Genomic DNA, 15,467 nt, shown 5'->3' with positions numbered 1-15,467 from the left:
TGCACTCCATGAACCTGTGATTATCTTGCAAAAAATACAACAGATTTGAAAGTTGTATTTCAATACATGATGGATTGGCCATGTTAAATTGTCCCTTAGTGTCAGGGGGACCAGGTAGGGTATTGTGGGGATAGGGCTTGGGTGGGATTGTGGTCAGTGCAGATGTGATGAGCCAAATGGCCTCCTTCTGCACTGTAGGGATTTTATGATTCTACATATGATGAAGTTTATCGTGCTGAGGAAATGCAGGATGATTTCAATCCTGGAGTTTGTAGCAGAAAGGTTGCTAGAACATAAATTCAATAAACTATGATTCAGAGTCCTAAAAATGATCAATGCTGCCAAAGTGCAAATAAAACAAAAGGAAAACATTCAATGCTGTACAATGCCCTTGTATATTGCAAAGGTATGTAAGTTGAAATAATAAAAACTTTAATATATGTTATTCTACTCAAGTGCTCCAGATTGCTTTCAGATTATTGAAATCAATATCATGACCGGGGAATCTAATAAGCTTGTTTTTATACCAGGAATTTTTGTTATGATGGAATCTTTATCGGCAAAATTAAAAAAAATGAACAAACCCAAAATGATACTGATTTCTCCACATCAGTAGAAACTTGAGAAACTGCATGTTGGGTTTCAGTAGGAGATTTTACAGCCTTCCCTATTCAACATGGAGTTTAACAATTTCAGACCATAACTACCACACCCATTTCATTATGGGCAGTAGTTCTTGGTAATTTTGCTGCTATTGTTGTTTGTATTTCCTCTGTACCCAACCTTTATTCTCTTGCCCCCAATACCAACTGCTTTTCCTTTGGATCATCATCCCTTCAGTCATCTGATCACTCCTGCCTTCCACATTGGTCCAGGCCTTCCCACTTATTCTTTCTATGCCTCCCAACATTTCCCTGCCTCTGCACTTCCTTAAAGTCTGTTACATCTCTAACTTTTACCAGTTCTCAAGAAAGCTCATTGACCTGAAATGTTAACTTCATCCCTCTCTCCGCAGATGTTGCCTTAACCTGCTGTGTATTTCCAACATCTTCTGCTTTTATCCCTAAAGCTATTTATTTTGATTTGATTTGATATATTGTCACATGGGATACAGTGAAAAGTATTGTTTCTTGTACATGCAGGCAAAGCATACCGTTCATGAAAACACATCGGGGTAAAGGGAAAGGATGGGCTGTGGAATATAGTGTTGCAGTTACAGGTAGGGTGAAGAGAAAGATCAGCTTAATATATGATATGACCATTCAAAAGTCTGATAACAGCAGGGAAGAAGTTGTTCTTGAGTCTGCTGGTAAGACTTATTATATCTTTTTCCTGACAGAAACCAAAGATCACACAGATCAAATATGTTTTGCCATTCAACCTCTGCGGCCAAAGGTGCAATTTGTTTCCTTATAATAAGTTGAAAGTTGTTCCGAATTAGAATGTTAAAAATAAACAGGATAAATTTATCCTGTTACTTAAGCTTGATGCATGTACAAGTGGGAAGGCCTTCTCCCTCTCTCCTCATTATTCACTCCAAGTGTTTTCTTTCAAGGATTTGTAAAGAAAACGCTTTAGCAACCAAACAAAAACTGCTAAAACCACATCTGATCTGTGCCAGTGAGACTTTTTAAGTAATAAAGTCCAACATGCAATTGAAGAATGAAGCTTGGGAATGTGTAGTAATTAAACCAATAGTTTATAATTCCTCCGAACCTTCTGGTTGGAAATCTGCTTACAGACGTTGTGACAAACAATCAGGTTGAACTAAACATTGGTTGTAAATTTAAGTGAGACAGCTTGTATTTTTCAGTGTTACAACATTGCAATGAAGTAAGTACAAAAGTGTACTATCAAAATAAATTGCTGTCATGAATATTAAGAAACTGGAACTGAATAAATGCAACTACATTCGCGGCACTGATTTATGGATGCCATTCAGCTAGCAAATTAAAAAAAATATTAACCACATCCTGCTAAGTGGTTGTGTACAGAATAGAGAATTGCTCTTTAGTGCTCTGAGGGTTAAATTAACATTGTATTGTACTTACTTATGGCATCTACGAATTGATCAAAAAAACTGTATGGAAAAAGTGGCTCAGGCAGCTCTCTGAAAAACATCTTTAGTGCTCCGGTGACGACGTGGATGTCCTCCCACTGGCTGTCATCCAAATTCAGCTTCTCTTCTGGGAAAACATGAGGAGAAATGGAACAACTGGTTTTAATGAAACAATTACAAGACACTAATTATTATGTTAATGTTTGCCTACTATCATCAGCAACTGTTAACAGCCTCCTGCACCTAGAGGTTTAGAACTGTGCAATTTTCCACAGAAGGACATATTCAGTAGAATACCATCTGCAGGAATGTAACACGCGCTCGCGCGCACACTCATACACAAAAATACACAAAGACTCATGCTCATTGACTGGAGATGTCAGGTACACTTATACCCATAATGCTTTTGCTGGAAAATTAACATCACCATTGAACATGATTCAAAGCTATTAGCATTCGAGGCTAAGGGGGGCTGCGCAGTGGCAGCAACTGCTGGCTGAGCTGAACTCATGGGACCGGCCTGCAGGCCTTGCAGAGCCAACATGAGACATATGCTAAACATGGCAATTGAAAATGAGCTATTACTTTACATGTGTCAACTCTGCCACGTACAAGGGAATTAAAGCTAACTCCCCTTTTCTTGCTTGAAATTGGTGCCAGTTGGGAACACATTGGGAGGAAGAGAAGCTACCTCATCACACCCGCCTTTCTAACAAAATCTGTTTTCTTTGTAAGCATTCTTTGCTGAATTAAAAATTGAGCAGGGAGGAAGTACTGTACTCGCACTCTAATAACAGCAACATCGTCATAATTTGATTTATTATTGTCACATGTATTGATATACATGAAAAATATTGTTTCTTGCATGCTATACAGGCAAAGCACAGCATTTAAAGAACACACACGGGAGAAAGAAAGGAGAGAGTGCAGAATTTAGCGTTACAATCATAGCTAGGGTGTAGGGAAAAATCAACTTAATGTTAGGTAGGTCCATTCAGATGGGGGGGACCAGTATGCATGCATTGATCTCTGCTCTGACAGATTTGCGCATGTGCTCTGCTGCCGGTCTCTCAGGCAGGAATAGGCCCAGTCTCCTGCTTTCCAGGATGAATCCCGCGAAGGCACTCTGCAGTGCTCAGATTTTCTCTGGTAATTACACTGAAAGAAACAGCGGGAAGTACTCCCGTTTTTCTGCACGTTGGGAACATGGATTTTTTTGGGAGAAATCTTAAAGTCTGGAGGCTCCTTTCAGTTATGCTGGGCTCTTAGGCATAAAACAGACATAACTTGTATAAAACAAGTTACATAAATATCAGTACAAATTAGGTTTGGTGCATCTTGTTCACCTGCCTCGATCAGTAGTAATACTCCCTTTAAAACTATACTTTGGAGGACCCAGTTGAGCAGAAGAGTCTCTCTGAAGCATATTACAGGAAGCTTTCAGATCCACCAAAGCAAGTACATCTGTGGCCAAACGAGCCATCTAAAACGGTAATTTGTAAAGCACTCTGGGACAATTGGGCAAGGACTAAAATGACAGGCTGCAGCCTGAAAGACAGAGTTAAACAGGTGGCAACCCAGATGGGTGAATATGCAGGATACGGGTCATCTCCAGGGCAAAAGAGGCTTTCTGGTCAAACTGGGTTGTTTACCAGACGTATGGATGCCGTAATCCCTTACTTGGGAGGGACATGTGAACTCTACATGCCTCCAGCACCTGCAGACATGGCTGTTGGGGACACCCCCTGAGATTGATGTGGCAGCACCCAATTGGACTTTATCAATCAGGGTGATCAAGACCTGATCGATTGATTGGCAATGGCCAAAAAAAGCATGAAATGGGGTACAAAGGGAGCTGCACCACCAAGAATCGCTCTCTCTCTGATCCCAAGAATGAGCTACAACAATGGTGACAATCACCAGCGACGATAAGCACAAGGAGAGCCACCACACCCAAGAAGGAAGGCAGACCAAAGCCAGAGTGCCAGACCACACCAAAGAACCAGACCATGCAGAGGACAACTAAGACCAATGCATAGATAATCTGCTTGGGTACTTGCCAGTCACGCAAAGTTAAGTCAAGGTCTTGTATTGGACTTGAACTCTATTATTTTCTATAAGATAACTTATTGTTGGTTGGGTGGGTGATTATTGATTGTGTGTCTTAAATAAATATTGGTTGTACTAACAAGACATCTACTTGAAGTTATTTGTCCATCGTATAAGGGTTAAAACAGACTGTGCGGCAGGCACAACACATCATTGCTGGGGGAGCCCCACAGTGAGAATGATGGTACTGCTTATCGCGGCATGGTTTTGATTCCACTTGAGCTGGCCAGGCTCAGCGTGGAACTTTGAAAGGCTGTTCATGAACTAAGTTAGAGGTCGATAGGTGGGAGGTGAGGGTAGCCCATGTCCTGAAGCGGCCATTCTCTGACATTGCTGGGGGAATGATGGATGAATGAATCACAGGAACTGCTTGGGCATCTGGCAAAAACCTGAATGATTCTTTTGGTGTTATCAGATGCTAGCTGGACATTGATGGAGTGAAACCTTTCGCATTTAGTGAAAATACTTGACTGGTCCTGTTGTGCCATGATGATGATTTGAGTGTATTCAGTTGTGCTCTCGAGAAACTGACAATTTCTATAAACCCCAAAGCTCTTTGGTTTTAGATGTTCCATCAGTTGGGAAGGAGGTGTGTGAGATGCCCATCAGAACATTCTGCTTTACCAGTTCTTACTTCTCCAACATCTTAGTTTCCAACCAGTAGGGTGGGGGAAAAAGTGAATGGGAGATGGAAGCAAAATACTGTGGATGCTGGAATTGGAAACAAAAACAGAAAATGCTGGAAAATCTCAGCAAGTCTGACAGCATCTGTGGAGAAAGAACACAGATAACGTTTTGTGTCTGGAGGACCCTTCGTCAGAGAGAAGAGGAAATTAAATTTCTTTCCCTCATTTATGCTTCTTTCATGCCTCTTGTGCATACTATTTCTGCCCATCAACTATCCTCACCTTAGCATTTTTCAGGCCATTTAATATTTCCTCCAATGCATTCATGGGTGGTTGTTGTGTTTGTGGGTGTCTTTGTTTCCCCTCTCCTCTCTCCCTTGTTCTTTGCCTTCTAAAGCATTATGTATCAGTAATACTTTTTGTTTGGATCAAGGTTTTATACCTGAAGGAGTGAATGTGCTATGTCTGCCTGCCCTGCCGAGTACCTCCAGCATTTACTGCATCTGCTTCCCATTTGAATAGTCTCTGTTACTTGCTATGTTGCCTGAGTACAATGATGAAATGATAAAGAAAGCCTGGGATGGAACCGTGTCCTGAAGTCAATCAGAAGAAGACACATTTGAGACCTAGTCAGACTTTTAAGAAATTCAGATCTCATTGGATTTGGAGGACACACACGGCCAGTTGAGGTAAGTACAGCTTCAAATGTTTTTTTCTGCAGAATTGTAGCAGATTCTTTTTCCGTTCTCTGCCTGAAGGTAGGACTGACCCATAATGCCACTGGCTATCTTCACCATATGCCCTATCTTCACCATAGATAGGGCAATCGGCCCAGCAGTGTTGCTGTTGGTCTGCTAAGAGAGGTGGTGCAGTTCAATGATCACCACCTTGGTAAAAAGTAACCATTTCATATCCAGTAATGGTTGAGGTGGAGATAGGAGAACTTCTCCCTGAAGTCCCTTGATGGGTGGGGCTAGTTATTAAGAGCTTTCCTCTTTTTCCCTGTCTGCTGTCTTTGCTCCATGTCCCTGTTAAATTGCAGCAGACAAGGGATTATGGGGCATTAATCATATTAGGTTTTTTAAATAGCCCTTCAAACTTCCCTGACCTGCTCATTATAGTCCAGTACCAAACCCTTCTGACTCCAGCAACCTTTTCAGAATATCTGCAATGACAGAGTACACAATACACCCACCCACTCTGCAGGAGCTAAAGGAAGTCAAAAGTACCTGACCTGAAAGTCTCATGTTGTGCCTTTAAATTGTAATGGCGGCTGGAGAGCGGGGGAGGTGGGATGGGGTGCGGGAGTGGTGGAGGGAGAGTTGTGGTGGAGGAAAGGGTTTCATTATGCTACTGAATGCATGTTTAGCTGAGAGTTTTTAAAGAGGAAGCAGTAAAAGGACCTGTGAAGTCCAAAATTGCAATTCGGACACCAGATCAGTTTTAGACACCATGATGTGCAGACCAGATGGGCCAAATGGCCTCCTTCTGCACCATCACAAATCTGTGATGTCACAATTTGCCCAATCTGCAAGCCTCTGGCACCCAAGCGTCTGCTGCGTGCAAATCAAGATGGCAGTTTGGTGCTCTTGCAAGTGCGGAGAGATGGATGTATTCCGGATGGAAATGACTAGAAAGTGATTTGGCCACCACTTTCCAACGTCGGAGCTTCAAAGCACTGGCACCTACAGGACTGCAAAGCCAAATAGAGAGACAGTGACAAAGAAAGAAATAAAATCCAAATGAAATCACAGCTCCCAAAAGCTAGAGTTCTTTTTCTCAAATGAATGTGGTCAGGGATGTCTAATTCTTTGAGAGCAACAGAAAGTGCTCCTCTGATTGAAATGAGAAATAGAATATTGTTGAAATTAAGGCAATGAAGAATGTCGCGCACACCTTAATTAACTAACCTTTACTTGATTAAATCAGATAATAAAATTATTGCACAAAGGCAAACAATGTCTTTATCTCATATTTCATTTAATCCATTTTCTTCCACAGAAGAAAATACAATTTAATTTTTCCCCTAATGTCAAAGCGTTAAAATAGAACTGATATACACCTTTTGACCTTTTACAATATGTCAGCTGTTTATGAAGAAGTGAAACAAACCTTTCTCTTCAGTTTACGGGCTGAATTCTGCTGCAGCTTCAGGATTCTGGAGCTGGGACCAAAATGAGCCCACATTTGCTGAGACCTAAACCAGCAGAAAGGTACACTTGGAGGTGGCCTCACTTAATTGACCATCTCCACGCTCGCTATTCAATTCAGAAATGTAGCCAGTTTCTTGATGCTGACAGTTCGATCAGTGGGTTGGCAGATCTGGAACCTCAGCAGATCCATCAGGAGCGGGTGCTGCTGAGGCAGGTCAGTAAATGAGAAGGTGTCTCAGGATGGAAGTATTCTTGCTTGGGAGTAATCAAACTGTGCTGGTGCAACCTGATAATTACATATGGATGGAGGAGAACCCGCTAGGTTGGTGTGGGTCACAGGTGCGACCTTCAGCCCACCTGTCTATGTGATATGGAACCTCCAGTTCCAATGGCCCTGAAGCTTGCTGCAGGGAGGTTGCCTCCATTTAGTTGGCACCTTCCACGTGTGGCAGGAACCTGCTCCCCCACCATTTGGCAGAATGGCCAAAACTAGAACTAGAGGGCATCTCAGGCTAAAGGGATGATCCTTTAAAACAGAGATGAGGAGGAATTTCTTCAGCCAGAGAGTGGTCAATCTGTGAAACTCTTTGCCGCAGAAGGCTGTGGAGGCCAGGTCTTTAAGGTGGAGATAGATAGATCCTTGATTAATAAGGGGATCAGGGGTTATGGAGAAAAGGCAGAAGAATGGGGATGACAAAAATATCAGCCATGATTGAATGGTGGAGCAGACTCCAGGGGCTGAGTGGCCTAATTCAGCTCCTATGTCTTATGGTATTATGGTCTAAATTCTCCGCTATTGGGTCCTTAACTATGCAAATTGGCTCCCCACCTCCATGGTGCAGTTGGCTGACCCACTTCTCAGCCCACCTCTGGAAAAGTTTCCCAGTGCTGGGCATGTTTCAGGCAATTGCCCCAAAATGGTTTCCCACTATTTTCTTAGCCAACCCTACCCCAACTCACACAAGGCTGGGTACGTTCAGTCTTATGTGTTTGCATTTATTTGTTGCTAATGTTATTGTTTAAGTTTTAAAGTTTATTTATTAGTGTCACAAGTAGGCATACATTAACAGCGCAATGAAGTTACTGTTAAAATCCCCTAGCCGCTGTACTCCACCACTTGTTCGGGTACACTGAGGGAGAATTTAGATGCCCAATGCAACTAACCAGCACCTCATTTGGACTGTGAGAGGAAACTAGAGCCCCTGGAGGAAACCCATGCAGACATGGAGAGAACATGCAAACTCTATATAGACAGTGACTCTAGCTGGGAATTGAACCTGGGTCCCTGGTGCTGTGTGGCAGCAGTTCTAACTACTGGCCCATCATGCCATCCCACATATTGACTCAATGGGTGGGATTTTCAGCCCTCAGCTGCCACTGGATCGCTCAGCCCCAAAAGTTGATGGACTTTTGGCTGGGCCTCTGACTCTCCTGTGGTGGGACCTGCCATGTCGGGGTCAGAAAATCCCAGTCATTATCTTTCAGGATACTGTAATAACTTCAATCAGGCCATTGAGGTTGACCTTCTGGAATGTGAATTCACTGATTAAGAAGTCAAATGATGGGCCAATCAGGGAGTCTTTTCTTTGTATTTAACCGGGAGTGTCAGTTCCTCTGGCACTCCCAAAGGTAGACTGTTGAATGATAGCACTCTGTGTACTGCTGGTGGAATTGTAAATAAAGGATTTTGTGAAGGGACTTCTGCCTCCGAAGACATATTACAATATCCTTCAGGTATCATTCTCAAAGAGGGCAACGGTGCCCATGAACTGCCATTGGATGCCATCAGGAAGGATCTACAGCCTAATAATCAACTATTAATGGCCACATTATGGATGCAGATTCCATGGCTATCAAATCTCGAAGTGGGCCACAAACCTGGTGCTTCTGGCCCACAGTTAATGATGCTACGACTGCTCCAAAGACCTCCCTGATGATAGGTAAACTTTTGCCATTTTGAACAGAATTAAAGAAAAACAGAAGTAATATGCCTTCTGCCTTCAAACCAATGGTACAATTTTCACTGTTTGCTGCTGCTGTCTTCGTCTTATTATCAGTTAAATAATAAGCAATGTTGCTTATTTCTATAGAAGTATATGTACAAGTCTAAAATATCACTTTACAAAACTGTTCTATGCATTGGAGTCTTTAATGTGATGTGAAAGTTGTAACAATAACTTACAAAACTGCTGGACCCGAACAGATCCTTGTTTGAATTTAGCTTTTAATCATCAAACTAACCCATTCACACGCTGTCCCGCTCCAGATCCCCATCTGTTTGATTGAAAACACTTCAGGAGTATCCCTTTATTACATTACATGGTTTTAATTTAAATTGACTACAGCCTAGTGGGTTTGTTCAGAACAGTCAGTGGCTGAACAATGACATCAAGAGCCTAAGGCCTAATGTGGCGTACAGTCACTTTAAAGAACAGAGGTTTTCAGTTTGTTGAAGTCTGTCAACTACTTTGAGCTGTTTATTCTCATCAGGGTGTCACACCCCCTACATGTCTCTTTTGATACAATCTGTTTCATTTTCTCTTCAGTCAATTCAAATCTTACCCCTTAGCCCAAGTACCCCAACTCACTTTCCATATTGTCTGGGCTTTTTCAAATCAGTTGATCTCTTTCCATAGCTCCCATCTACATTAAACATTACAGTGCAGTGCATTGATTCCATTTTTAGAAAAACCTTAAATAAAATTCTTAAATAATATGTGATAATTTAGATTATTCTCTTTAAACTAGCTGCAAGTTACCTAATCTGACATAAGTAGGCATTATCATTTTAATTTCAAACTTATTTTGGTCACCATCAGCTTATTGCAATTGCGTAATTGTTCAGAGTTTTTTTACGATGGTTAGTGAAAGGATTACTGTTCATTTAGAACAATTCTTTGAGTTTTTTCATAGTCCACACAGTAACGCAAGTCTCTCAAACTCATGACAATCAGTTGCAATCACAACAAAACAACTTGATAGTGACAAAAAGAAAAGAATGCTGTAAGTGCTTAACATACCTATGAATTCCTTCTCACTATCACAAGTCATGTCCGCTACTTCAATTTAACTGAAGGGGCTTTTCGTAAAACAAATTTTTATATCAAAAGGAAGTAACTTATTATGTGGGATGGCTTGACAAAACACAATGACTTCTTAGTCACAAAAACGTGTTCGACTTGTAGTGGCGGTCCCTTACTTTGCATTATGTTTTTTTGTCAGTTATCCATAGAGTCTTTGTGGACTTGATTACTTGTACTGCAGCTAACATAAACTAGCTAAAATATTTCTGTGTCTTCAGAAGATTGATCTGTTAATTAATTGCATGCTAACAAAATACTTATTTAATTAGTAAAGTGTATCACTAACTTGCTGGTGCCCTGATTATACAATAAGATAAATCAGAAAATTCAGCACGTTGTGAATACCAAAGGAATGAACACTTCAGATTGTTAGGTTTTGTTACCAGCAGAGCACATTAGACATGAGTGAACCAGATGGGTTTTCCGACAATTGACAATAAATTCATGGCCATCATGGCACATTGCATGTTAATTGCCTCATACATTTTATAATGCAGCACATCTTTTGCAGAGTATTAATAAATGTCCAGCAAAGTCACCAGGAGGCAGAGGTTCAATAGCCACATGTCTTTCAGTGACTCAGTGAGACTGTGCTTTGAGCACTGCTAGAAATTATGCTCGGATTGTCCACTTAAAGGTTACAGTAACATTAATCTCTTTTACGTTTGGTTCACTTTTAGACACAAGCTAGGGAGTTTCCTGGCCTCATCCAGCCATGTTATGTCTTTCATGTGACAGATATTCTTGTCAGGTGAACATGTCCTGATATCTGGTTTCCTGGGTCAGTGCAACAGCAACGGAAAGTCAAATACTTTTTCTACTAAAGAACAGGCAGTTCAAACATCCACAGTCCAATTAATTGCAGACATACAGCTCCCAATCCAATTGCTTACAATGAGAACATCCTTAGGAAGGTTGTGTCTTGTCAGGAATATGTACGGTCTGTGATTCCCTTGTGTAAAATCAGTCTTCAAATATCACTTTACAACTGAAGGAGTAAACCCTTCACCACACAGCTTATCCTGAGTAAATGATCCATGGAAGATGTTCTTTTTGGTTTGCATGTGATGCTTCTGAACATCTCAAATTGGCTTGATCTTTAGGCAGGTCATTTGTCTAATTTTGTCATTGGTATCTCAGTAAACGTCAGGTGGGTTGAATTTAACAAAGTATCAGGGTTGTACACTGTTTGATTTCTTTTTAAGAAAAAAATTCATTTGATCTTTAGTCAACCTTTAAAATTCTAACACTAACACAAATTAGGAGCAAGAGTAGGCCATTTGGCCCTCGAGTCTGCTTCGCCATTCAATAAGGTCATGGCAGGTCTGATCATGTCCTTAATACCACATTCCCGCCTACCTCCAACAACATTTGACTCCTTTGATTATATATTTAATAATAGTAATAACAATTACAAATTAAAAGACAAGACTTTTAATTTGCTATTTTCAAATTAACTAATCAATATTTTTGATTGATGATCTGATTAATTTTGCTGTGGTTGTTATTGAGCTTCCAGTTCCGATGCATTTTTTACTATTTTTCATGGCCGCCCTACCCATGTAGTGTAAGGGGGTGTAATAGGACTTTTTCTCATTCGTGGGACATGGGTGCATTTATTGCCGATCTGAATTGCCCTTGAACTGAATGGCTTGCTAGGCCATTTCAGACGGCTATTCAGAGTCAACCACATTGCTGTGGCTCTGGAGTCACATGTACCAGGCCAGTTAAGAACAGCAGATTTTCTTCCCTAAAGGTCATTAGTGAACCAGATGGATTTTCCTGACAATTGACAATGGTTTCATGGTCATCAGTAAATTCTTAATTCCAGACTTATTTTTTGTTGAATTCAAATTTCGCCATCTGCCGTGGCAGGATTTGAACCTGGGTCTCAGAACGTTAGCTGGGTTTCTGGACTAATAGTCTAGCGACTATACCACTAGGCCATTGTCTTCCCAGGTGTGAGTCACCTGCTTACAGGTCTTTACCAATATCAAGCTGAAACCAGCTTCTAGATCTGCTAACGGATTTCAAAATTAGATCTCCCTCCAGGATTACAACTTCTCTGGAATAAAGGCAGGGTTTCTCTAAATATCATTCCACTAATGCAGCAGCTAAAATGGATAACTCATCTCGTGAGGATTTTAGTACAAGTTATTTTAGTGACTGAAAATGTTATGTTTCAAACTGCCATAAGCTATAACTTATTGCTGTGTAAAAATCTGGTGTTAGAAATAGGACCAGGTTCCTGCCGTTTTACTGTCAAAAGATTATTATAGAATCGAATTGCACAAAACGCGGCCATTCAGCCAATCAAGCTTGTGCGGGCTCTTTGGTGCAGGTATCCAATTTATCCAGCCCCTTGCTCATTCCCCATAGCCCTTCCTTTCAAGTGTTCATCCAATTCCCTTTTGAATGATTCCACTGAATCTACCTCCACCACCTTTCAAGCAATGCATTCCTGATCATAAGAACTCACTGTATGAAAAGAAAAGTTTCATCATATCACCCCTGGTTTTGAGTTAAATCTCGGAATACCAAACATTCTGCCATCGGAAAAAGTTTCTCCTTCTTTTATCCATCAAAACCATTCATAATTTTGAACAAACCATCTCTGTTCTGACAGCAGTCCCAATATCTCCAGATAACTCAGGTCTATCATCCTTACTCCCACTCTAATAAATCTCTATTGCCCCCTCTGAAAGGCATTAATAGCCTTTCTAAAGTGTGGTCATATCCTGCCCAGAACTGAACACTGTATTCCTTTGGAGACCTAACCAACATTTTACAATTTTATTTATTTGCCTCAAGTAGACTTACATTAACACTGCAATGAACTTACTGTGAAAATCTCCCAGTCGCCATTCTCTGGCGCTTGTTCAGGTACACAGAGAGAATTTAGCATGGCCGTTGCATCTAACCAGCATGCCTTTTGGACTGTGGGAAGAAACCAGAGCAACCGGAGGAAATCCACGCAGACATGGGGAGAACGTGCAGATTCCGTACAGACATCGACCCAAGCCAGGAATTAAACCCGGGTCCCTGGCACTATGAGGCAGCAGTGCTAACCACTGTGCTACCATGCTGTCCATTAAGGGTTATTGTAGCAAACACTCTATTCCACTTTTATTGAAGCAAAAGATCCCAGTTTTTTTTTAAACAGTCTTCTCAACTTGGTCATGCATCTTTAAAGGTTTGTGTATTTATATGCCCAGGTCAGAATCATAGAATCTCCACAGTGCAGAAGGAGGCCATTTGGCCCATTGAGTCTGCAGCAACCATAAGCCCACTCAGTCCCTATTCCCGTAACTCCACATATTTACCCTGCTAATCCCCTGACACTGGGGTCAATTTAGCATGGTCAATCAACCTAACCTGCACATCTTTGGACTGTGGGAGAAAACCGAAGCACCCGGAGGAAACCCACGCAGACATGGGAAGAATATGCAAACTCTACACAGACAGTGACCTGAGGCCGGAATCGAACCTGGATCCCTGGCGCTGTGAGACAGCAGTGCTAACCACTGTGCCACCGTACAGTCAATGGAAATTCCCACTAAAGCTACCCCTTGCTGCTGGAAAACCCATGGCAGGGAGTGTCAGGCAGCACCAGAAAATCCCATCTGGATGAACAGATGGAGAATCCTGGCTTATCTCTTCATGAACCCTATGACCGTCATTTTCATTGTTTAATACTTTTCTGAACTATGTGCCATCTACAACCTTTGAATAATATCCTGCAGGTTGGTGAAATGAAGCAAAAATAAGGCCTGGAAACAGGTCCAGATAAATTCCTCCTCTCTTGGCAAGAGGTTTAATGCATTTTTCATGAAATAGCAACTTGTATCAAATTATATATGTTCAAGTGCCATTGATTTCCAAGGTTTATTCTTGATTTCTACAGTGCATGAGGCTGAGGGTAGTGGCACTTGAGCTCCTGGCATCCCAAAAACAGGAATGCTCTGATCTTTAATCTCAATCTCCAAAAATATAAGTAGTTCATGGTGGATTTGTTTAAAGTCAGATTTTATTTTAGGTAGGCAGGCTTCTGCATATTAAAAAAAAATCGCTGATTTGGGGTGGGTATCACCAGCATGAAAAATGAAACAATTTTTAATGGCTTTGTGAAATTGATTTCTCCGTAATTTTCTGCAGATGTGTGTTAAAACACAAGACTAAGGGAAATATACAGAGCGGGCATGATGAGCGGAACCTTATCCTCCAGTGATTCTTAATTCATAATATTATAGTAAACACAATTAAATTTATTTCTGGTTTGAATTTTGCTTTAGCTGGGTCCTCGGAGGTTTGCACAGTTCTCCAAAGCAGACACGTATGTGTTAGCGTTCTGTTTTACAACATAAGAGGTACTTGTTTTGAACAGCCTATTGAAAATACAGAGGTCTTAGCTTTCTTTCACGGTGCTTTAAATTCTTCATTTTCTCCTGTTATACCATTGACAACAGAAAGCGCAGAGTAATCAAGGGATAAAATAATCATTCTATTCAATATAAGAGGGAACCAGCAAATCAATTAGTAAGCGATTATAATCCTGGCTATTTGAATACAGATTACAATAATGCTGGCACCTCGAGTTACTGTCGCTTTGTATAATTCATCATTTTTCATGAACAACAAAAAAAGATGTCAGGCACAGGGCAAATTGCCCAATTCAGAATGTTCCAGCAGCAACAGGTTTTTTTTTGAAAGGGAGATGTTACCATACAGATCACCGTCGAAAAAAAATAGTTATCATTCAGTGACTAAATAGAAATCCAGCGCATGACCTACTGTATCACAGCTTTCCAGTGCATTACCTCAAGCAGTAAATGAAATGAACAGACTTTAGTACTATCGGATAGCAAAACAAGATTCTATTTTACTGCATGCATAATGGAAATATCACGTCTTGGGCCTTTCATGTTAATTTAGCATTGCATGAAATTCAGCGCCACAGGTCTGAGGTCAAGCATCATTCATCATTAGCTAAAGTGGCATTTTCTCCACTTCATAAAGCAGCTGCTTGGAAGAAAAAGGTATTCTTTAACAGTACAAGGCAACGAATACAATTCACTCTCTATGAGGAATGAACCACGAAAAAACAAGGTGCCCCAGTGTCAGAATTCTAGTGCGTGCAAAGTTGGTGATGTCAGCTGCCATAACCCAGAGAATCACAAGACCACTGCATTCCTAAGCTCATAAAATGAGTGGATAAGTCATATCCATTCTGGTTATAAATGAATTACTGCTTGACTGAAAGCAGGTTTTTGTGCTCCTTAATCATGATTTATGTTGTCCTGTTATCTTGTTTGTTGCAACTTTCCAGTGCTACTACTGTTAACAAGAGCACCACTTATTCACATGGTAACCTCGAGGCAACAGAGGGACTAAATCAGATAATTTGTCTGGAACAAATGGAAAGAAGAGTATTTCAAGT

General features: G+C 41.0%; 1 protein-coding gene across 1 annotated transcript in view; it reads right to left on the bottom strand.

Annotated features, from left to right (window-relative positions):
• arhgap15 (Rho GTPase activating protein 15) overlaps window positions 1–15,467 on the bottom strand; it is a 686,224-nt gene that overhangs the window by 92,153 nt on the left and 578,604 nt on the right. Inside the window, exon 13 of the mRNA XM_080199371.1 lies at window positions 2,052–2,186. Coding sequence (XP_080055497.1) covers window positions 2,052–2,186 — 135 coding nt within the window. The remainder of the gene's footprint in view (window positions 1–2,051; window positions 2,187–15,467) is intronic.

The sequence above is a fragment of the Carcharhinus amblyrhynchos genome, chromosome 11 (genome assembly GCF_965287045.1).
Source record: "Carcharhinus amblyrhynchos chromosome 11, sCarAmb.v2.hapA, whole genome shotgun sequence".
Lineage (NCBI taxonomy): Eukaryota > Metazoa > Chordata > Chondrichthyes > Carcharhiniformes > Carcharhinidae > Carcharhinus > Carcharhinus amblyrhynchos.
The sequence above is the reverse complement of the archived record's forward strand: the minus strand, read 5'-3'. Positions and strand labels throughout refer to the sequence as shown.